Below are 25,185 nucleotides of genomic sequence, written 5' to 3'. Positions count from 1 at the left end.
GATGAGTTACTGACTCAAGACATAGACTGGCTCAATGGATTAAAAAAACAGACCCAACTATACACTGTCTACAATAAACTCACCTCACTTGTAAAGACTCACACAGACTCATACTGAAGGGATAGAAAAAGATATACCACACAAATGGTAACCAAAAACAAACAGGCATAGCTATTCTTATATCAGATGAAATAGACTTTAAACCAAAAAATATAAGAAGAGAAAAACATTGTCATTATCTAATGATAAAGGAGCCTATCCAGCAAGAGGATATAACAATCATAAATATATACACACCCCAACTTGGAGCACCCTGATATATAAAGCAAACACTATGAGACCTAAAGATAGAGATCAACCCCAATAGAAAAATAGTGGGGTACTTTAACACCCCTCTCTCAACACTGGATAGATCATCAAAGACAACAAGTTAGTAGAGAAACATAGGATTTAAAATACACTTTGCCAATTGGATCCAGCAGACATTTACAGAACATTTCATACAACAGTTACAGAATCTACATTCTCCTCATCAGCACATGAAACATTCTCCAGGATAGACCATATGATAGGACACAAATCAAGGCTCAATAAATTTTGTAAAAAATTGAAATAATTTCAGGTATGTTTTTGGACTAGAACAGATTAAAACTAGAAATCAGTAACAAGTAAAATGTTGCAAATTATACAAATACTCAAAAATTAATGCTTCTGAATGACCTATGGGTCCAAGAAAAAATCAAAAAGGAAATACAAAATTTTTTTGAAACTAATGAAAACAAAGACACATCCTACCAAAACTTGTGGAGTACAGCAAAAGCAGTACTAAGAGGGAGACTTATTGCAATAAAATGCTTGCATCAAAAATAGACAGACTTCAAATAAACAACCTGAAGTTACACCTCACAAAACTAGAAAAATGAGAACAATCTAATCCCAAAATTAGTAGATGAAAAGAAATAATTAAGATCAGAGCAGAACTAAATGAAAGTGAGATCAAAACAACAGTATAAAAGATCAATGAAACAAAAAGTTGTCTCTTTGAGAAGATAAACAAAATATACAAAGTGTTAGCTAGGCTAACTGAAAAGAAAGAAGAGAAAGAAGAGAGAAGATCCAGGTAACAAAAATCAGAAATGAAAAAGGAGATATTACAACTGATACCACAGAAATAAAAAGAATCATTACCAACTATTATAAACAAATACATGCAAACAAATTTGAAAACCTGGAACAAATGGATAAATTTCTGGATACACACAAACTACCAAGACTGAACCAAGAAAAAACAGAAGACCTGAGCAGACCAATAACTAGCAACAAGATTAAAGCAGTAATTAGCAATCTCTCAACAAAGAAAAGCCCAGCACTGGATGGCTTCACTGCTGAATTCTACTAAACCATTAAAGAAGAATTAATGTCTATCTTTTTCAAACCATTCCAAAAAATTGAAACAGAGGCCTTTTTCCCAAACCAATTCTATGAGGCTAGTATCACCCGATACCAAGACCAGACAAAAATACAACAAAAAAGAAAACTACAGCCAATATCCTTGTTGAACACAGATTCAAAACTCCTCAACAAAATATTAGCAGACAGAATACAGCACCACATCAAAAACATACACCACATCAACAAAATCAAGAACAAAAACCATATGATTATCTCAATAGACACAGAAACCCCTCCCAGGCAGGCAGAAAATCCATGTACCTGCTACTGCTGCCACAAAATGACAAAGCTCAAAGACAAAGAGAGAATCCTAAAAGCTGCAAGAGAAAAGCATCAAGTCACTTATAAGAATGCCCCCATCAGACTTACAGCAGACTTCACAACTGAAACTCTACAGGCTAGAAGAAAATGGGATGACATAAGCAAAATAATAAAAGAAACATACTACCAGCAAAGAATACAATACCAAGCAAGAGTATCTTTCAGAAATGAGGGAGAAATAGTATATTTTCCAGACAAACAGAAACTGTGGGAGTTCATCACCATATGACCAGCCTTGCAAGATATTCTCAAGGAAGTCCTGCATCTGCAATTTGAAAAACAATAATCACTACCATGAATATACAAGAAACAACAAAACCCACTTGTAAAACACAAATGCAAGTGAAAAAGATAAAGGAAACTAAATCTTACTACCCCTCCAAAAACCAACAAATTTTGAAGATGAACAATAAAAGGGGAAGAAGGGGAAAAAAAGATACTTAAAACATCTAAACAGAAATTGACAAAATGCCAGGAGTAAGAAAATACCTCTCAATAACCTCCCTAAATGTAAATGGATCAAACTCACCATTCAAAAGACACAAACTGACAGATTGGATTAAATAGCTGGAGCCAAGTATATGCTGTCTTCAAGAGACTCACTTCACCTGTAAAGACTCACACAGACTAATACTGAAGGGATAGAAAAAGATATACCATACAAATAGATACCAAAAACTAGGAGGAAGAGCTATTCTTTTATCAGATAAAGTAGACGTTAAACCAAAAACCATAAAGAGACAAAGAAGGCCATTATATAATGAGAAAGGATTCTGTCAAGCAAGACATAACAATCATAAACATATATGCACCCAACAATGGAGCACCCAGATATGTAAAGCAAACACTATTAGACCTAAAGAAAGACAGAGACCCCAATACAATCAAAGTGGGGAAACTGAACACCCATCTCTCATTAGACAGATCATCTAGGCAACAAATTAATGGAGAAACACAGGATTTAAACTACACTTTAGGCCAATTGGACGTGGCAGATATCTACAGAACATTTCATCCATCACTTACAGAGTATACATTCTTCTCATCAGCACCTGGAACATTATGTAAGACAGACTACATGCTAGTTCACAAAGCAAGTCTCAATAACTTTGAAAAGACTGAAATCATCTCAAGTATCTTTTCAGACAACAACAGATTAAATTGAGAAATTAATAACAAATGAAACTCAGGACTCTATACAAATACATGGAAATTAAACTACAAGCTCCTGAATGACCTATGGGTCCAAGAAAAAATTAAACAGGAAATAATTTCTAGAAACCAGTGAAATAAAGACACATCATACAAAACCTGTGAGATACTGCAAAAGCAGTGCTAAGAGCAAAGTTCATAGTGATAAATGCTTACATAAAAAAAAAGATTTCAAGTAAACATCTTTACAGCTAAAAGAACTAGAAAAACAAGAACAATCAAATCTCAATGTTAGTTAACAGAAAGAAATAAGTAAGATACTAAATATAGAGACACCCCCCTCAAATGATACAAAAGATCAATGAAACAAAAAGTTGGTTTTTTAAGAAGATAGACAAGATAGACAAACCATTAGGTAAGTCAACAACAACAACAAAAAGAAGAATCAAATTACAAAAATCAGAAATGAAAAAGGAGATATTACAACTGATACCACAGAAATATTAAAATACATTAGTGACTATTCCAAACAACTGTACACCAACAAATTAGAAAACTTGAAGGAAATGGATAAATTTCTAGACACATTCAAACTACCAAGACTAAACCAAGAAGAAAGAGAAAAACTGACAGACCAATAATATGCAATGAGATTAAAGCAGAAACCAGCAGTCTCCCAGCAAAGAAAAGCCCAGGACCAGATGGATTTACTGCTGAATTCTACCAAACCTTTAAAGAGGAATTAATACCAATTCTGTCCAAACTATTCCAAAAAATTGAAACAGAGCCCACTCTCCCAAACTCATCTAGGAGGCTAGCATCACCCTGATACCAAAACCAGACAAAGATACAACAAAAAAAGAAAACTAATCTTAGTAGACACATGAAAAAATGCTCAACATCACAAAGAATCAGAGAAATGCAAATCAAAACCACATTGAAATATCCTCTCATCCCAGTTAGACTATTACCTAGAAGATAGAGAATAATTAATGCTTGTGAGGATGAGCTTGTGATATTAATTATTAAGGGGAACTCTTCTACATTGTTGGTGGAATTGTAAAGTAGTGCAGCCATTTTGGGACATGGTATGAAGGTTTCTCAAACAACTACAGAATTCTCAAACTACCATATGATCCAGTACTCCCACAACTGGGTATGTACCCAAAGGAATGGAAATCATCATGTTGAAGGGACACCTGCATTCCCATGTTTATCACAGCTCTATTTGCAATAACCAGGATATGGAACCAACATAAATGTCTACCAATGGATTATTGTAAAAGGAAAATGTGGTATTATAAATACACAATGGAATATTACTCAGGCATAAAAAAGAATGAAATTCTGCCATTTGCAGAAACATGGTCGAGCTTGGAGAAAATTATGTTAAGTGAAATAAGCCAGGCGCAGAAAGAAATACAGCATGTCCTCACTCATAAACGGTAGTTAAAAAATGGAAGGAAGGAAGGAAGGAAGGAAACAATCACAATAATATGTTCAACTTTCAAAAGGAGAGAACAGAACTCTGATTACTAGAGGTGGGAAAGAAGGAGGTGGAGGGGATTAGTGAGAAATTGGTTAATGGACACAAAGAATGATTAGGCTTTATAATGATAAATATATTACTTATCCTGATTTGATCATCACATATTGTACATTGGTATTGATATTCAACTCTGTACCCCACAAATATGTACAATCATGTTTCAACAACAACAAAAAAAGAAAAACGTGGCTAGAATTTTCATTTTAATAATTCTCCACTGCTCTATACAATACAGTTGAAAAAATCAACCTACTTTAGTACTAAAAATATACTTATCATATAAAATACATATACGAGCAATGAAAATATTCTACAGCTCTTCCGATCCTTTTTATCTGTGTACTTTTATTTTTTCATTCCCTGAGCTTCTATTCATGGTAAAAGTGGATACCTCTAGCTAAATACTGAGTACAAATTAAACATGTCAAATCTGATATTTTCACTAGAGATAACTCCTTTTTAAAATTTTAAATACAATGTTCTACATCATTAAATATTTATCACAAATAAGTTTTTTTGCCCTTAAACTATACAGTACTTAACTAGGAATATCCATGTTTCCTATGAACCTTGACATCACCCATGTTTTCAACTGCAAAATTTTATCAGCTATAAAGAGAACGTTTCTATGCCTTAAAAAACTTGTAATGAAAATGTATTTATAATGCCTTGAAGTCATAAACCACTTCAATCCAATAAACAGTAATTTTAAAAAATCTAATGGCATTAAAAAACAGCCAAAGAAAAACTACTTTGTCATTTTAAAAAATCTGTATTTTTGACTACAAATATTTTATTTCTATTTTAGTGTGTACCTATCTATGACTAGCTAAAACGTAAGACCTCAATGAACACTATCATTTTAATGCTTTATGTCTTTATTGAAGAGGTTCAAAAATGACATTATCTGTAATAAAAAAAAATATAGTAGACAAGAGACAACAGTAGCCACAACAATCTTACTTTTTCAAGCTAATAACTTTTAGAACAATACACAAGTTCTTAGATTTTAATTTAAGCTTACAATCATTTTTATTCTACCACAGTGGCAAATATTTGTGAAAAATAAATAAAAATAAATGATGCATAGAACGATTTCTTAACCAAACTATTACACAACAAATCGATGTGAGAATAAAATATGAAAGTAATATAAAAATTCATTTAAATACATTGTCACAACGTGTTTCGCAAGTCATAAATATACTTCACCAACTTATTGTTTATACTAATCTCTGGGTTCTGAAATTGGATGATTTCTTACCAACTCTTTTCTATGTAGTATGTTATAACATTTACTTTTTACTGTAAAATTCAATGAAAAACAAACATGTACCAATTTATTTAACTTAAACTCATCTATCTTACCCCTTCCTTGAGCAGACAAAAAAATTATGTGGTCTTAAAAAAATACTCAAAAGAAAATAGTGCTCAGTCTTAGATAAAACAGTTTAAAGTTCTTGTTCATATGATTTATAACCATTAGGACAGAAGTTATTAAAATGAATTTCAAATATGTACATTAGTTTTCTAAATTCATCACATTTATTCTGGTTGGTAGACTGAACAAATATAAATGGGGGGGAATCTAATCAAAAATCAGGAAAGAAACTATAAGGTAAGTTAAATGATAACTCCTATTACCACTAAATCTATAACCCCTGCCCAAACCAAAAATGAAAAAACAAAAACAAAACTAAATTAATAAATTTCAGAAAAGTTCTAAGTCACAAATTTCTACATGGATCCTTATAGGTGATCAGAATCATAAAGAAAAAGTTGGAAATTATGTAATACACAAAAGATTTGCTTGTACTTTGATAGTAAGATCAAAGCTTTCTGAAGTTTGATTGAACAGAAATTACTACAGAATTACTGAATATGGCTGCGCAACCTATCCAAGACATCCACTATTGAATACTAAAGTACACTGAAAGTGACAATAATTAAAAGCTGTATTTTAGTTAAATTAAAGAGAAAAAATAAATTTTTACATATGTTTACATAATAAGACAGCTATGTATTAAAATGATACATTTTTTAGTGGCTTTGTATTATAACATAAATGATACTTCAAAATTAAAAACTACAAAAGAAAATATGAGCAAGAAAAATTAGTGTCTTAACCTACTCCTAACTACATCAAACTACTTCAAGGAGCTAAAATTCAAATACATTTTACCTGCATGCTCTGTACTAATGATTAATCACCACAACAATTATATATTATGTGAGGTGGGCTTGTTTTCAAATAATTAAAATAATTTCTTCTAAATTCAGATACATAAAAATATTTTTAAACATGTATGATTTTGTGAGGAATTTTGTGCATCTTATGTTAATTACATTTTCAAATACTGTAAAAAATGAAGTAGTAAATTAAAACCACTCTTCAGGAAGGTTTTGGAAAAGAAAGAAATATGTGAAATCTGGAAACAACTGGAAGAACAAAGAATATTGTTTAACAAAGAGGCAAAAAAAATCATTCAATTATAAATAGATTAAGACATATTTGTAATTATAGTCTTGTGTTTCTGAAAAGGAAGTTGCATAATTACATTCTGACAGAATAAGTAGAGATCTTTAAATTATATAATTAATATGGGTTCTTTTCTTTTAGGATTTTAAAATCAGTTGCTGAAGAGTTCAATAGGAAAATGACCTCATATAACTGTAACTAAAAACATTCTCTTCAATTATAAAATTCCAAGCATCCCACCCTACTATGATACTATCTGAAGACAGGCACCAATAATAAAATGTTTATTCTGATTTTTTGCTCCAAGTTATGATTATCCTAAAGCTTAAAGGGCTAAGCACTGAAGTATGACAGTTTGTAGAAGTATACTTAATGTGCTTTAACAATAACAGAAAAGTAATACCTAAATTAATGATTCCATCTGAAATTATTTACTGACAGATAAGTGAATATTTCTTTGAATGGCACAGTTTGGGGTATCAGGTATTATATACATATATGTACACGTATATACACACACACATAACATAGCTAAAAGATTATGGTCCAGAAATCACTGAAAAAGGTATTTAGAACATTTTTAGCACAAAATAACTAGACGAAGTGCTCTAGCTATACTAGGAGCAATAATCATAAAATGCTGAAGTTGGGTTTTTTCTTCCAGGATTTTGTTCACAAAATCATTCTTCGAATGCCACATTCACAGCAGAACTTTGCCCAGTCTACAGGGTATTTAGTCCCACACTCATGGCAGAATTTTGGTAAGTGTCCAGATGAATTTCCTTCAATGCCTTTAATGTTTCCGCCATTAAGTGAAGATGCATAGTCTCCATCTGGCCTAAAGAAATGTAGAAAGAAATGCTATAACAAAGTTCACATCAGTAGTTTGCAATCCATAACCCTTGAGAAACAGGACATATAATAAGTAGAACTAAAAGCCTGCTTAATCTCATTTTTAACATTCCTCTAATTCAAATAAAAAAAGAATCCCTGTTAGTAAGCACTATAATTCCAAATATTTTCATTAACATTTTATTTATCCCAGTTAGGAGAATTTATCAGGACCAAATGTGGTCATGGTTTTTATCTGTTCTAGGTGTAGGCATTTACCACAATGGGAACTGGATAAAAATTTGTAATGTCCTTTCTGCAAAACCATCTATAAAGAGAAAACTGGAACCCAGCCTAGGGGACAGAAGGAGGACTTCAAGGTCTCCCCTCCTGAGTCACAAGGATTGTGGGGTGATACCTCTAATGTTTATGTTAATTTTACTACTCAATTATATTAAAATTATTGTGGTACAATAAATATTTAACAACCTCCTATGCATTTCTTGGCAGGGTGGGCTTTATTAACAAACCATACGAGGGTACTTCAAAAAGTTCGTGGAAAGATTCATACTATTTTTCAATTCTATTTTTCCAAAAACTTTTTGAAGTAAAATAGATGCTAGAAGAACTGTATACTGTTAACAAAATGTTTAGAGCAAAATGGTTGAGATTATAAGGGTTTCATCACAGAAGTAAGACATTGAACAAATTCAGATTCTACGGATGAAACATTTAATTAGTTGGAAGAACAACTATTTGATTCTTTACATTCCTTCCTGACACTTGTTTTACTGAGATTATTTATTTTAAAGTCACCATAAAGGGAACTCTTAATCACGGGAAGGATTATAAGCATGACATTACTGGGGGAAAATTTTTTTTTTCCTTTCATATAAGCAGTTAAGGGATGATATAGAAGCAGTGGACTTTCTAATAAAAGCCACGAGGGATCTAAAAGTGATAGAGATGAAAATAAGGCAAAATATCAGCATTGTATGTGCTTAAATACCTCTTTTCCTCTCCCTTCATCCCCACTAGAGAAAGGCTGTAGAATTACTACAGTCTCTTGCACCAAGAAACATACTCTCTTAGATACTGACAGCAAATTTATAGCATCACCATAATCCCTTTAAACCACAAAGAAGATAGAATGAATTAGAAGACAAATGCCAATCAAGGAAGAGTGCCAAGGGAAAATAAGCCAGCTCTATTGTCAAAGGAATACATAAAAACTATTTCAAACAATAAAAGATCATTTTAATACTGCAATTTGAACATTTAAAGAAATCATCATTCATACCAACATTAATAAATATTTAACAAAATATCAAAACTTCAACTTGACTAGATATTGTAAAAGTTCTCTACATAGTAGTTGACAAATTCATACTTCCACTGGTAGCATGTGAAGTTTCTCAATGTCATATGTTTTTCTAACTCAATTTTTACTGTGTCAAGAGTTGTTAATTTTTGCTAATCTGATGGGAGTGAAATGATTTAATATTTTCATGACTGTGAGTCTGAACCTCTTTTCATGTTTTTTTGCCATTTGGATTTCTTCTGCTGTGAATTGCCTGTTCCCTGTCCCCCACTCCAACCAAAACCCAGAGCCATTTTTCTACTGTATGGGTTCATTTTTGAAATTTTATTTGTAGAAATTCCCCAAATATCCTGAACAATAATTTGTTGGTTTATATAAATAGTAAGTATTCTCTTGCAGTCTATCATGCTCCTTCACTTTATCCATGGAATCTTTTTCAGGACTAGTTTTTCATTTTAATATGAACAAATATATCAATATTTTGCTGTACAATTTGTGTTTGCTATTCAAGAAATCCTTTCCTAACTCAGATGATAATGAGACTTCCCTATATTTTATTCTAAAATCTTGATAGCTTTCCTTTCCACATTTAGGCCTTTAATTTACTTGTAACTGATTTTTATATATCCAATATGAGGTAGGTATAAAATTTTTCTCCATATATGCATGTCCAATAGTCCTAAGCACTCTCCACTTCCCAAACGTGCATGGCTATCTCTGAAATGTGACAAACTTCCAGTTATGTGTGGGACTGGGTTCTTTTTCTAACCACACCATTCTAATCTATTACTGTTCTATTTGTCAATCCTGGAATCACTATCACACTGTCATAGTTACCGTATCTTCATACATCATTAATACGTGCATTATTCTCTTTAATTTGTCTTGGCTAATTTTAGGCTTTTATTCTTCATACACATTTTGAAAACAAATTGTCAAGGTTTGTGAATTTTATTTGAAAGTTCCACTAAATTTATACATTAAAACTCGAAAGAGAATAGATACCTTTACAAGACAGCTTTATGATATTAAATTTTCTATTTTATAAAAAAGCTATATATTTATATTTAGGTTTTCTTAATGTCTTTGAAGTTTTATAATATCCTTCATCAAATTTAAATTCTTTGCTTAGCTTTTAAATTAATTCTTATATACCTTAAACTTGTGTTTGTGTGTGGATCTTTCTAAAAACTGTATTTGCTGTTTCTTGCTAAGAAACAGACTACAATAACTTCCAATATACCGATCTCATATCCAGAAAATTTACTAAGACTTCATTATTTACTCAATAATTTTTCTTTTTTGGATGGTTTTCTACATGTATAATCATATCTGTAAATAGTAACAGTTTTGTGCTTTTATTTCCAAGTCTTATAATTCTAATTTCTTTTTCTTATCCTACTACATTTGCTAAATCCTCACAAAATAGAAATGAATATAACTGACATTCTTGTGTTATTTCAGCCTTTAAAGAAAATGGTTTTTACATGTTAGCATTAAATATAAATACTGACATAGGGTTTTAGTAAATACATTTTGTCAGTTTAAGGACATTGCCTTGTCTTCCTAATTTTCTAACAGCTATTTTTTTAAGTCAAGAATAGGTGATGAATATTATTGAATGCCTTTTCTATATCTATTAAAATGAAAAATGTTTTTTAATCCTTTAGTCTGCTGATGTGATGAATTATGTTAACAGACTTCCTAATATTAAATCAATCTTATTTTCTGGGATAAATCTAAAGCGTCATGAATTTCCTATGTTTATGGATTGGGTTTGCTAAAATTCGTAGAGATTTTCGTCATGTGTTTTCACATTCATACTTAAGATCGATTATAATTTTACTGTCTCTTATTTAAAAAGTTTTACTAATCTTTTAAAAGAAGTTGAAGAATGTTATTTCTTACCTCCCTTTCTTGGAAAAGTTTGGCATAACTTACAATGTATAACCATCATGAGCGTATCTTGCGTGTGCATGCTCACATGTGCTGTGAGGAGGCAGGGGTGGTTCGTTAACTACATATTCAATTTCTTCAACGATTATGTGTTTAATTTTCTAGTTTGTTTGAAATCAGTTTTAGTAAGCTATATTTTTCTGAGAAATTGTGCTCTTTATTACCATCTTTTAATTTCATTAATTGTTTTATCTTTATTATTTCATATACACAGTATTAGTTTAGATTTATTTAAACAATTACCAATTTTTTGTTCACCATTCCTCCTTGCAAAATTCTTCCTCCTCTGGTCACTTTTCTCTTTCTTAAAGACACAGTCTTTGAATGAGGGCTACAGATGATAAATTTCCACAATATTTTTGGTCTGAAAATAGCTTTATTTCACTCTCATTCTTGGAATAGTTTAATTCAGTGGTTCACAAAATGATGTTGCATCATCTCAGAACTTGCTATAAATGCAAAATGTGTGCCCCATCCCCGACCTAATGAATGAGATATTTGGGGGAAGGGCCAACAATCTGTGTTTCAATTGCTCCTCCAGGTGATTCTGATGCATACTGAAGTTTGAGGACCACTGGTATAGTTGGTATGCAATCCAGGGTGAGCAGCTGTTTTCTCTCAGCACTCTTAATGTATTTTTTCCATTCTCTTTTGGCACTAAGTGTTACAAACAAGCTATGTATTATCTGGGCAATCCTAATGTCACATAAGTAATATCCTTTTTTTTTCTGGCTGCTTTTAAGATCTCACTGTCTTTGCTTCTCATGTTTCATTACAATGCATTTACATATTGTTTTTGTTTTATTTATCCTCCTTGGATGGTGGTTGTACTTGATTCTTAGGAACCCATTTTTTTTTTTATTATTAATTCTGGGATATTCCTCAGGATTATTATCCTGAGGTTTTTTTTTTTTGTTTTGTTTTGTTTTGCTCTTATATTGAGAAGCTCTACTTGGTTCTTTTGCAAAGATCCCCTTATCTTTTTGTGACAGTATCTTGTCACTGTTAATAATTTCAATTCCCTCTCTTACCTCTTTTTAAATTAATTCATAGACATTTTATAAGTAGTATCTGATGATTTCAGTATTTTAAGTCACAGGCACTGCTTTTTTTTTTTTTATAACTCCATCCTTTCACTGAGGGATAACCCTTTGAGTATTACAAGAAACGGTTAACAAAATTCTTTCTCCTTTTCTAAGGACAAATTTGAATTTGTAATAACATTTTTTGTGCTGTTTAATAAAATCCTAATAAAGGTGGAATGCCAGCTGTGTTTCCAGGCAACAATGCTTGCAGGTAGTCCCCTGGAACTGGACATAGCCCTCAAGACAACCTGAAAGCAATGAGACTGTTATAACAGATAATGGCTACCTTTTGGGATGTGAAATTTCTAATTAAATTGTCCCTATACCCACTTATGAGATCTACTTCTCTTGCAACTAAGCCATCACTTGAAGGGCCAAAGAAGAGTAGCTCCAAGATTGCTGCAAGGGCTCCCATGGAAATGAAATGCCTGATGCTGCCCCTGCTATCATTTCATATTTCCTGTAAATAATTCCAATGCCAAGTATACCATACTGTCACGTTCAGTTTTTCTAGCTGAGCCTAAGATGACCCCTTGGTGGACATTTCAAGGGTCCTTGGTTAGAGCAAGAGACATGGGGGATGGAGGAGGAGAAGGGAAAGGTGAGTTTCTAATGCTCCACTTTGGACAAGTTCAAGAAATCAGCTGTTCTCTCCCACAATGACATTAAAACCTAAGCCTCTAGACTTAGGTTTTAATGTCATTAAAGACCTGTGAAAACCTCAAATGTAGTTGCAATGTCAAGGTTAATCGACAAGTCTGACCTCTAGATTCCTCTACATTTTTGTCCCATAGAAGTTTCCCTTACTCTTCTGAGAGCTCAGCTGTGCATTCAAAAGAATGTTTGTTCTATTTTATCCTGCATTTCTAGTCATTTTTAGTGGAAGGGTTTTCAAGGATATATAGTCTATCATATTTCCAGAAAAAGAAATCTCTAATTTCTTCACCTGTTATCATTATTTTATTTATATCTGGGAAGGGAAGTAGAGCCATAAGGGGAAGTCAAGTGAGCAAGTCTCTGGGCTTCCCATCAGACATCAATTACTTAAAAAAAAAAAAAAAAAAAAAAAATGCAAACTTATTTCTTCGTGTGATTTTTGTCCATGCCTGTTGGCACTTCTTTTGTCCACCTCTTTGGAAAGATAAGATGATCCTTTTATTCAAGCATATTATTACATATGTGCATATATACTTTTTTTTTTTTTTTTTTTTTTTTTTTTTTTGTCTTTTTCGTGACCGGCACTCAGCCAGTGAGTGCACCGGCCATTCCTATATAGGATCCGAACCCGCAGCGGGAGCGTCGCCGCGCTGCTAGCGCAGCACGCTACTGAGTGCGCCACGGGCTCGGCCCTGCATATATACTTATTAAGTTTTCCCTTTTCATAAGAGAATGTTAATCCTACACTCAATCCTGATTCAAAATATATGTCCCCACATATATACAACATAGTACAATCATGCTCTGGACCTCCAAGAAACATATGCCAGATTTTTTGATATTTAACATGTATCAAAACCTCAGCATAGACAACATTTATTAAAGAATATAGGTAAATATAAAGACTATTTACTAAAGAATATAGCAATTCATCTACTGCTCTATGGTTCTTCCCTTGCTGTGCATAAGCACCACTCTTAAATCTTTTTGAATGGCAGATACCCAGATCCCCACTCTCCAAATCAAAGGAATCAAAATCTCTGGGAGGGACCTGGACATGTTAAGTTTTTAACATGAAAATTCCACAGGTGATTATGGTGGACAACCAAGATTGTGAGCTAGTATCTTAGATACTTGAAAACCTATCCCTGGATTAAATCAGAATAATGGATAGCTGGATATGTTATATACTTATAACAAAACCAGACAGTATATATACTTACACATAACACACACGTCACAGCATTTTGGTGAATCATAAGATGTCATGTTATTCGCCTACCTTGGGGCCACCTTAAGAAAACACCCTATGAAATTCATTTCCATATTTACAATAGGGATGTTGATTAAGAAATTATCTATTACATCATCCACTGCCTTCTTTATGAGAATCCATGGGAGAATGTTTAAAGCTTCAAAACTAGGTGTACTTTTCTAGAGAAACTGATTTGTTTTTCTTTTTTAGACATCTTGAATCATATAACTACTATCTTCCCCTGTGTTCTGGCTGCTACGAAGTTTAGGGCCCAATTTGTGCCCCAGGGCTACCCTGAATCTTATGGCACATATTTTATGAACTAACTTCATTCCTGTTTTCGTTACCTTTTAATTCTCATTTTTTCCTTTTTCTCTGTTCTTCCATGTAAAAAAATATTATATCTTAGTGCACTTTGTGGATTTATGTATCTTGCCTTAAAAATTTTTGGAATAAGTTGGGATATATACAAAAAAAAATCTATGACTGAGATGAGTTCAATATGTTTAAAAACAGTGAAGGCCAAAGTTGAGTAAATATTGTGACAAATTAGAAAGGGAAGCATGTGGATAATCACCTCAAAGGACACGCCTAAATGTTAAAATATTGCTGAAAATTATAATAGCAGTTGTTCAAAGGGTCTATCATTCCATTTGTAAAGGTAAAAATTATTCCATTTATAGAGGTAAAAATAAGTTGCAGTTAAAATTAAGACACGAAACCCCCAAATGGATCCAGAGAACTGAACAAATTGTAACTGGACATTTACAACAATAACGACAAGGTACAGGAAAATATTATTTATGCCCAAACTATTTTTTTCATGTACAAAGACTTAAAAGCCAGATTAAATCATATAACAAAGGAAAAATCAAATTTCCTATAAATAGCTTGTTATCTATTTTTGTACATGGTCCTTGGAAAACTACATAGGCTCATTTTTATTTTAGTTATTAGGATAGTAGAGATAAACATACCTGGCTATGAAGCTCTCAGTATATGTTTTTCTTTTGTTTGTAAGCACACCAGAGGTGGGATTTCTTGCCAAACTAGGTGGTGTGGAATTTCGAGATTTGATATTAGCTCTAGAAGAGAGAAAGAAATGGCATAATAAAAAAGTAGTGAATAGTAGTATTTGTTTCTCAAATTGCCTATTTGCATGATTAGAAAAATAATTAGAAGCTGCAGAGAAGTTCCAAAGATTAAAATCCAAATTATTATTTTAAATCTGATAACAAAGCATAGTTAATACTAAATTAAACCAAAGCATTTTGCATATACTAATACTATCTGGATAGCAGACAAAACCAATTAAAATATGTGTATATACTTTACATGAAATTTATGTTAATCATCCTGAAAGCCTTCAAGTTTTCTTAAAAAGTCAAAATTTATAGCTCCCAGAAGACATAGATGTGTTTTGTTAAGTGCCATGAATAACTTAAATATACATTAAACAAGTTTTATTATTAGCCTAAACATATGAGATGTTGCGGGGGGGGGGGGGGAACATTGGCTAACCATTTAAAGGATAATATTCAATTTATGAAAGTTCCTGGAAGCAGTGACTAAAATAAATGGGTTAATATAATTTTCCCTTTAAAGATTTAATTTCACCAACTACACGGTCTGGTGGTATCACAGGGACTTTGGGTTGGATCATCACTAAATTCCCATTTTGAAACTTCAGGAATCAAAGAAAGCTTAGAAAGCTAAATGATGATATAACACTATAATTACAGGATTTTGGAATCAGATGAATCTTTATTCGAATGCCAGCTGCCACTGACCAAGTTTATAATTGTGGTTAACTTATCTGAGTTTCCTTATTTATAAAATAATAATCACTTATAGGAAAGTTATGAGATATAAATTGCAATTTATATAAATAATTAGCATAGTTGATGATGATATATACAGGTAATATTATTACTACTGCTATTGCTACAAGTTAACATTTATATAACTTACTTCGTGCTTACTTCATTGCCAAATACACTGCTAATTGTATTACATATAGAAATTTATTTAATCCTAATAATCCTATAAAGTAGGTAGGATTAATAATTCCATTTCACAGATGAGGCAATTGAGGCAAAAAGCCCTTAAGTAACTTACCCAAGGTAACACCTAGTACGTTGCAGAGACAGAGTTCAGATGTTCAGTAAAGCATTAGTTTAGTTCCTCCCTGCCCTTTAGAGATTAAGTTAAATCTTTTCATTTCACAGGTACACAATGTTGTGTTATATGAATGAGCAAAATATTTAAAAAATTTCCTTTAGATTAGAAGTTCTTAAACTTTGGCTGAAATTCTTCCTACTCATATGGTAACACTGGAAAGGGTCTTCTAAAATTGTAAATAGCTACTTCCAACATACATGCAGGTAATGACAACATTTACTATTTTTCAAACCCCCATTATATGTCAAATATGGAGCCGCATACCACACATACTTCACTTTATTTAATCTTCGCCAAAATCTCAGAAGGTATTATTACCATTTCAAAGTTGAAGAAACTTGTGTTCGGTGATATGTAAGTTGCAGAGTTATTATGTGGCCAGAGAAGTACTTGAGCTCGAACTTAAGAGGGTTGTGTTACAATCTCATATTCAATATGCAATGCTACCATTCAAAAAGTGGTTGCTTTGAGGAATTACTACTTTAAATTACTTCTAAATGTTAACAAGCAAAGAATCACCTAGGTGCATAAATAGGATGCCTTGGACCTCTTCAAATGTTCATCCTAAGTCCATCCACGAGGTTTATTCTACTCTACTTTTGTATAGCTTCTTTAGGGGTATTGCAGTACTCCTACTATAGTGCCTTTCTAAAAATTTAGTCCCTAAAAAAATCATTGTCAAAGAATGGCATTCCTCCAGTGACAGTCATAAGAGGACTAGTAAGGGCACTTCCCTTTTTCTTTTTTGGCTTAGAACAGTATTGTTAGAAATCCTATAACCTTCATATCGTATGTACATGACATACACAGATGATACAAACACCCATGAATACATATACATAATTTTACCATATCAATAAAATTGTTCAAAATATATCCAGAGAAAAGTGAGTGTCAACAACAGCTGCCACATTTAATGTCTATTATTTATTTTTAGTAACATTTTGAATGTTAAGACCCATTCTTAAGAGATTGGGAAGAATCATCATCTTGATTGGTACTTAAAAAACATGTTGCCCCAGTCTCACACCCTCAACATATTTTTCTTCCGGGCCAGGGTCTGAATGTTACCCTTATTCTATTCTGGAATCTGTCTGCTACAGCTCCAATATTAAAAGGTTTAGTTTTGGAAATGCACTTAATCTATCTCACTGCCAGTCAGTGTTTCTTTGAGATTTGCTTCAGAGGGTATAGGCTATGGTGGTACAAAGAAAAATCGCTCAGGGCACAAAGTCTTCCTTCTAGAATTTATCTCTACTTAAAATTAACACATGGCTGTTGCTAGTATCTTAAAACCTTCTTCCATCTCTATTTTACTATATATCTAGTTAAATTTATTATTACTTTTCATAATACCCAGTAAGCACAATGTTGTAGTAGGCATTGGTTTAAAAGTTAACTAAGTTAATTCTTTTTAATAATATACTTTTCAACTTAAATAAGTAAATTAATTAATCAGGCTCTAAATTCATCAGTTGAAACAATGTTGGTATTGAGGCCCAAATTAGAAAACCTCATGCTGTAGTTTCAAAATGACTGCCACTGCCAAACTTCTCAGTCAGGTAGGTCAGAATCGAGAGGAGGTATTTGGCAGTGTCATCATCCTTTCCCTGTTTCATGTGGAATTTATAGCCATCTAACAAAAAGATTAAGGATCCCGAGATTGAATGTGTTCAAAGATCTTCGTTTTACTGGCTTTTTAATACTAACTCATCATCTACTTGACTAAAAGATAATATAGCAATATTATATGATAAATATGATAATTTTTCCCGTACTCTTCTTTTTAAAACTACTACTCTTTAAAGAAAGGCTTCATAAAAACAATTATTAAAGGTGACTGCTATTTAAATCCTCTAAAAACTAATTTTTAATGGAATAAAGTGTATGATCTAAAACCAACTTTATTTAGGACAATAGAAATGTTCACCAAAAATCAAAATGTTTTAAATCCTAAAGGATTATTTAGTATTTTTGAGCTTAAAAATTATTAAGCTTTTTTTTTAAGTACAGGAAGGTAAAGGTTATAGTATTCTGTTATATAAAGCCTTTAAGGAAATATCTGAAAAAGATTAACCAAACTGAGTTACAAATACTTACTTGTAAATGGGTAATAACTCATGTCTTTTGACGGCACTGTCTGATTTTGTATCACTGTCATACAACCTTTGCACATTTCTTCCAGTTCGAAGTGGAGGGCCTAATTTGTCCATCTTACTATTAAAATATATAAAGGTGTACCCATAAGGAGACTGCTATTGTTTGTTTCTTTATATAAAGAGTTTTTCTTGAAAAAGACAAAGTGATTCATCAGAAATCCATCCCCCAAGCCCTGAATTATCTGACTGCCAGAGTGAGAAGTAATATCAAAAAGAATCCTCAGAGTTCATACAATGTCCACTATCAGATCTGAAAACTCTAACTCTGCAGGCTACCCTGATAGTTTTGATGCACATCCAAACAAATGCCACATTCATACATGGTAGGGCAACAGAGTAAATGAAGAAACTTAGGAAGGACAACAACTGTTTCAAAGAAAATTTGTGAAGGTAGAAGTAAAGTGCAAGTTCTTATTCACAAATAATGTAACTTTTCTCCTCTGAATTCACAGAATCTTTCTCTTTTTTCATTATTTTATGATTTTCCCTGTATTTTAAAATTTATATCTGTATACCATCTGGCTTTTCTAACAAAACATGAGTTTATTTCTGAAATTTACTTAGAGAAAAGCAAAATGTGACCCTAGATGAAAAAAAATGGGTGGCGATTCTAAAAATGGCATGTAAAAATGTTAAGTGACCATGTCATTTGAAGTTTTCTATTTTTCTTTTTTTTAACCAAAAGTAGAAAGAATCTCCATCTAGAGGACAATAGGACAAACTGCAGGTTTATAGGTTTTTTGATTGTTTTACATCAACCAAATAATCGAATCATATATACCATCATCAACCAATTCATAGTAGAGAGCAGGGAAAATTAAATTACGAAAACTATCTCAAGTGAATACTGAATTACACATCACTGCTTATTAACTTTAAAGTATACTTTAAGGATGTGTGTTTGCTCATTCATTTTTTCACTCATTTACTAATTCAATAAACCCTGAACACCTACTATGTCTCAGGCACTGTGCTACATTCTGGGGAAATAAAACAGACCCAATGCTTCTTCATACGGAGCTTAGTGCCTAAAAAGAATCTGTTCATCTTTCTAGATTATAAAGGTATCTGAGGAGGGACACATTACATTCATTTTTATGCTCTTTCAGTAGCCTATGCACAGTAGGCATTTTGTTTTAAAAATTGACATTAATACTCTGCAGGTGATAGTGTTTACATTAGGATTTAAAATATAAAAAACTGCCTTCATTTTATCTACATATATCATAATTCCTAAAATAATTAAGACTAAAATTTCATTTTTTTTCAATATGTGAAAAATTACTAGAAAATTCACCTATTTGGAATTTTAATTAATCAGATTTTTCTTTGAATCATTAACAATTATCAAAGCATTATTGTTCCAAACAGTGTTTATCTTACAAAAGGCAGCTATGAATTTGTGAATAAGAAATAAAATATCTTTCTCAGAAAAAAGTTACTTAAATTAAAATTTAGAAAATTTTAAACTACATTTTAAAAACATATTCCTCTAATATAAGTATTTGAATCTTACCTGTGAAACAACAAAGTTCAATTTGAGAAAGATGTGTAGAATGCAATAAAAATCTAAAGGGTAATTATTTAATGGAAATATTACATATTTTACATATATGAGAAAATTGCCAATATTTTCAGATTCTGAAAACCTAATTGAAAGGTCAAAATAAGCTACGTATCAATAGCGATCGGAATTTACTGGAATCTCTGAAATTTGGTATTTTAGCTATAGTTTCCAAAGAGGATTAGTACCATATACCTGTGTTATAAAATTCAACTCAGTGTGTGTGTGTGTGTGTGCGTGCGTGCGTGCGTGCGTGCGTGTGTGTGTGTGTGTATGCACAATTCAAAGGCCTATTTTAAATCAGGAATAGGTTGACACTTTTTCAAAATGTTCATAACTGAACAAACATTTTAAGAAATATTTGGCAACAATATCTACCTATTCCTGATTCAAAAACTTTAACCTAGGAAAGGTCTTATTTACTTTTAATACCAGGAGAGTGAATTCACTTAGGAAATTCAGTCTGGCTTACTGCAGCAAACATACTAGAATGAGATATAATAAAAAGATGATTTCTGAAAACACACTGGGAGAAAGATTTACGAGGTGGTATTTTGTGTCTTCGTAAACCTCTGTAGTTATGATGCTCTGAGGCATTAAATGTTTTGAAATGTATTATACCTCTACTTTTGATCCTAAATTCATCAGTCCTACACAGATAATTTAGTATCGCAATTCCATGGCAAAGTTAGTTCCCTAATTCAATAACTTCAATCACTGTTAATCACGTAAGAAGCCAAGCTCTGCATTTCCAGGTTGTTTTAGGCATTGCTAGATCAATAACAAAAGACCATTTATAAAAATCTAAATAATGCACAGTGGTTGTGGCAACTGCCGTGGCATCAATTCACTTTTGTGACAGCCAGGGCTATGATAATGGCTTTGGTGGGCCACCCACACAGAAGTGGTGTTTTTCGCATGCTCTCTTGGGTGGAGAAGGCTGCCTTCAGCTCCTGCCTAGGATCCTGGGCATGCTCTCTTTCCTGCTTCCAGGCAGAGGGGGCGCTGCCCTTGGCTCCTTCCTAGGACCCTGGGCATTGCTGTTTTGCCTGCTTCTGGGCTAACCCAATGTCTTAATTCCATCTATACTCAATCCTGAATCATCTGTGTAAGTGAAAATAATGGTTGCCATACAAACGTCAAGTAATTTTTCCACTTGTACCAGGAACATAATTCTATGATGTGCTACTAGGTTTACAAATAAGGGATTTAATTTATTAATTCATTATTTTTTCCCTCATTCACCAAAAATTTATTGTGTGCCTATATGTCTGTTGTTCTGTTAGATTTTACAGTTATATTTGTCAGCAAGGCAGACAGTCTCTGCCACCATGGAGCTGACTATCTAGCGAGGGAAACAAATCATTACCTCAACAATTCTAAAAGAGGAATGAACTCTGCCACTAAAAAGATAGCTGTGATTAGTTCTAATTTAATATAGTCATACAGTAATGTTCCAGTCAACACAGTAATATATTGGTCAGAAGTGAACACCACCACTCTTTCTAGTAGTTGGAAACCCTCCTTTTACACGTAGTAAACTTTATATAGAATGAACAATCAGAATTTGAACAGATATGACTGACAGTTTAACATGATGTGGAACAACCAAAAATTTTTAATCTACCTGGCATTATAAATACTGCACGACTCACAAAATTATTGTTCTCAAAATCTTTGCTTGTTAGTAAAAAGCACATTTTCCCTTAGGGATAATATAAATATTGGTCAGATTTTCTCAGATGAGTTGACAAGGTATAAGCAGAGTCACTAAATGTCATCAGAGTATGACAGGGAGAGATACACCCAAAGTCATATAGCTATTTAGTGGCACAGTTGTCTGCAGAAGCCTAACTCCAAGGTCAGTGCCCCTTTTCATTATATCAGCCGGCTTCACATGCCTATTTAAGAATACAGTACTGTCAGTACTACTTAATATTACCAACTGATAAAATTATCAGTATGATAGGAGAGGTACTAAAAAATATTGGCTTTCAATTCATAATCAACTGTAAATGAAACTATAAACAACACTATAAACAAATACTATAACCTGGGATGTGGTTTTAAAAAGGCTTTTTTTAATGGTAAAAAATTGCTATGTCTATACTTCACTTAAATTTCCAATGAGTCAACACAGTAAAGAAGAAAAAAAAAAAAAAATCAAATCAGTTTTTTACCACTGGAAGATGAGAACCTTTTACTTTTCAACTACCTTTCTACTGATAACCTGTCTCTTTCTTACAGATAGTCCGTCTCTTTCTTTTTGGAAGCACAATATTAAAAAAACATTCAACTCAACAGATCTTGTTAATTGATTTTTCTTTTTCTACAATGATAATTACATTAAACTCCTTTCGGGTCATGCACTTTCTAGATAGTCTGAGTTGGGAAACAAAAGGCAGTTACTCTCACTTGATAGACACCCTTGTATATATTTCCCACATAAAAACCAAAATTAATGTGAGCCACAAATAACCAATACTTGAGAATAATGTCTGCTATATTTCCTTAATCAATTGTATCCTTAATATTTAAAGATATGGGCATATGCCTTCATTCTAATGGCCCTGTGGCAATCCCTTAATTTTCTGATTTATCACAACGGAAGAGAAATTATGTTTCTAAGAACACGTGCACTTATATTAAAATCTCTAGGATTACCAATATTTTTTCTCATATTAAATAGATTGTTGAGAGTTTAATTATGATACTTTATTAAAAGCCATGTATTATATAAAACTATAGAAAGTATAAAAAAATAAATAAAAGGAAAAGAATAACCCACTGTTAATATTTCAGCACATTTTGTCTTTTTGTCTACACATATTTTTATAATTTCCATCATACTACATGAGTTTGTATCCTACATTAGTCTCATTATAGCCGAATCACCTTATTAAAACTTATAAATATTTATGGTTGCAAAGGATCCCTTTTTAGATTTTCGTACTTTACTATTCAAACAAAAATAGACATTGGATGATTTTTATTTTTTTATGTTATAATAAAAACATGTGAAATAAGTCCAATGTTTAGAACCGATAGACCCCAATTTGTATCTTGCTTCTATTAAGAGCTATGTGGCTTTGAGCAAATTACTTTGCTTCTCTGATCCTCTTTTTCTATGGGGGTAAGGTGGTTTTAATAAAAATATATGCAAAATGTCTAGCACAGTGCCTGATACATAGTGCTTAATAAACTATGTTTTTTATAAAAAAGTCCATATTTCAAATTATTTCCTTAGACTAGGTTCCCAGAAGTAAAATTATTCAATAAAAAATATGAACATTTTTAAGGCTTTTGATAAATGACATTAGATTATTTTCCAAAATAATTGTACTAATTTAGATCCTCAACAGTAGTGTGTTAATGATCACGAATATGTTAAAAGACAAATGAATTTAGAAAATGAAGCTTAATGAGAAAGCCAATTACCTAAACAAAATAAAATCTTAATATCATTTAAATATATACCACTAATAAATTAAATTCAATGTAGACTTACCCTGCATGAGGGGCTGCAATTGCTTTATGAGAGGGAGATAAGGTCTGGAGTTTGCTTCCCGAAGAGCTGCTAACTGAAGACACTTTACCTGAAGGCACACCTTATAATAAAAAAGGCATTAGTTTTCAACAACACTCTGAAAAAGAAAAATTCACACAAAACAGAGCATCTGACAAGGAAAACACTGCTTTCATTATACTCTTTGTGGCCATAAATCAAACAAGTCACCAACTAAGGAAATTAAGAAAAAGAAAAAAAAATTTCCAGGAAACAACATATAGCATCCTCAATTTCTAATTTCTAAATTTCTTTCTTACAATTTACATACAAATGAAAGTACACTTCAGTGGTCAATATCTTTTTCAAACCATTAAATATCTGTGTATTAAGAACAATTGTCAAGTTAAGAAATGTATGAGGAATTAAGGTAGAAAGGAGGGAAAAACACTGTGGTCAAAGAAGAAAAAACTTGGACAACTGTTCTGAACAGATAATACATCAAAACAAAAAAGGAAAGACATTTACTCTAAAAAAAAAAAAAAAAAAAAAAAAAAACAACTAAAGTAAAAGCTATTGAAAGCTACTTTTAACCCAGAAATAATTACTTATCCTTCACATCTCTTCTTAATTATAAATTTATTTTAATTATCCAGAACAGACCACTGTCTTTATTCTCTTCCCTACCAACACTGTCTTTTTTAAAAAATCAAATTATTTTATAGATCTCATTACCTACAACACTTTTGCTAGTGCCGCTTGGCTGTGGTAACCGTGAAGATCCTGATGACGTGGTTGCAGGAGAATTTGACTTCTTAAGTACAGGTGGCTTATACTAAAATAATGAAAATAAAATATTTTATCAATGTCACTTTTTGATTATGGATTGTAAACTAGGAATTAAAAAGCTCCTATTCCCTGGGTATAGAATTTCAGTTTTACAAGATGAAAAGAGTTATGGAGATAGATGGTAGTGATAGTTGCATTATACAACATTATGAATGTATTTAATACCACTGAATTAGACACTTAAAAATGGTCAAGATGGTAAATTTTATGTTATGTGTATTTTACCACGATAAAAAAAAAAAAAACGGAAACATGCTCACATCCTCTTAAATGAACAATCTTTTAATTAGCTATTGAATTACCCAAATTGAGAAAGCATAAATTAAAATATGTCACTTCAGAGACAGGTTTTACAAAATATGCTCCCTCTCAAAACTGGTATACTAAAAGTTTGGCTCAGATGTTCTACTGCTAAAATAAACTAAGAACAACTTTTCCCGGTTCATAGAACCAAACAAAACCAAAATGATCTAATGAAAAAATTTTCTCCAATGTTAGGATTTTAAATGCCAAACATTAGTAGAAAAAGTTAGAAAAAGTTAGAAACATCCAATGTTGTGAACTTGGTGATGCAACTTTAAAGGTCAAGATTTTTACATGTTCCTAGGTGTGTTTTTATATTTCACATATATAATCCAACTATATTTCCTACTGATAAAAATTCATAAGATTACCTATTAGTCCTGAGAAGTTTTACAATAGCTGCCTTGTGGATTTCCCCAATGTGAAGAGAAGGAGCTAATTCTTGCTTCACCATCCTCACCAAATGACATTAGGTAAATGGAACATGTGAGTTGATATAAGATTGGGTATTTCAGCTTACCTTGTTTATTTTTATTTTTTCTCTACTCCCTAGAGGGATATCACTG

At 32.1% G+C, this 25,185-nt stretch overlaps 1 protein-coding gene across 1 annotated transcript in view; it reads right to left on the bottom strand.

Annotated features, from left to right (window-relative positions):
* Positions 1-7,408: 7,408 nt before the first annotated feature.
* The window catches only part of ZC2HC1A (zinc finger C2HC-type containing 1A), a 47,531-nt gene continuing 29,754 nt past the window's right edge, over positions 7,409-25,185 (bottom strand). Inside the window, exons 6-9 of the mRNA XM_063079957.1 lie at positions 24,203-24,302; positions 23,471-23,570; positions 15,036-15,143; positions 7,409-7,791 (exon numbers count right to left, since the gene is read on the bottom strand). Of these exons, the coding sequence (XP_062936027.1) occupies positions 7,626-7,791; positions 15,036-15,143; positions 23,471-23,570; positions 24,203-24,302 (474 nt within the window). The 3' untranslated portion in view covers positions 7,409-7,625. The remainder of the gene's footprint in view (positions 7,792-15,035; positions 15,144-23,470; positions 23,571-24,202; positions 24,303-25,185) is intronic.

The sequence above is a fragment of the Cynocephalus volans genome, chromosome 15 (genome assembly GCF_027409185.1).
Source record: "Cynocephalus volans isolate mCynVol1 chromosome 15, mCynVol1.pri, whole genome shotgun sequence".
NCBI lineage: Eukaryota > Metazoa > Chordata > Mammalia > Dermoptera > Cynocephalidae > Cynocephalus > Cynocephalus volans.
Note: the sequence above shows the minus strand (reverse complement) of the source record. Positions and strands in the feature narration are given on the sequence as shown.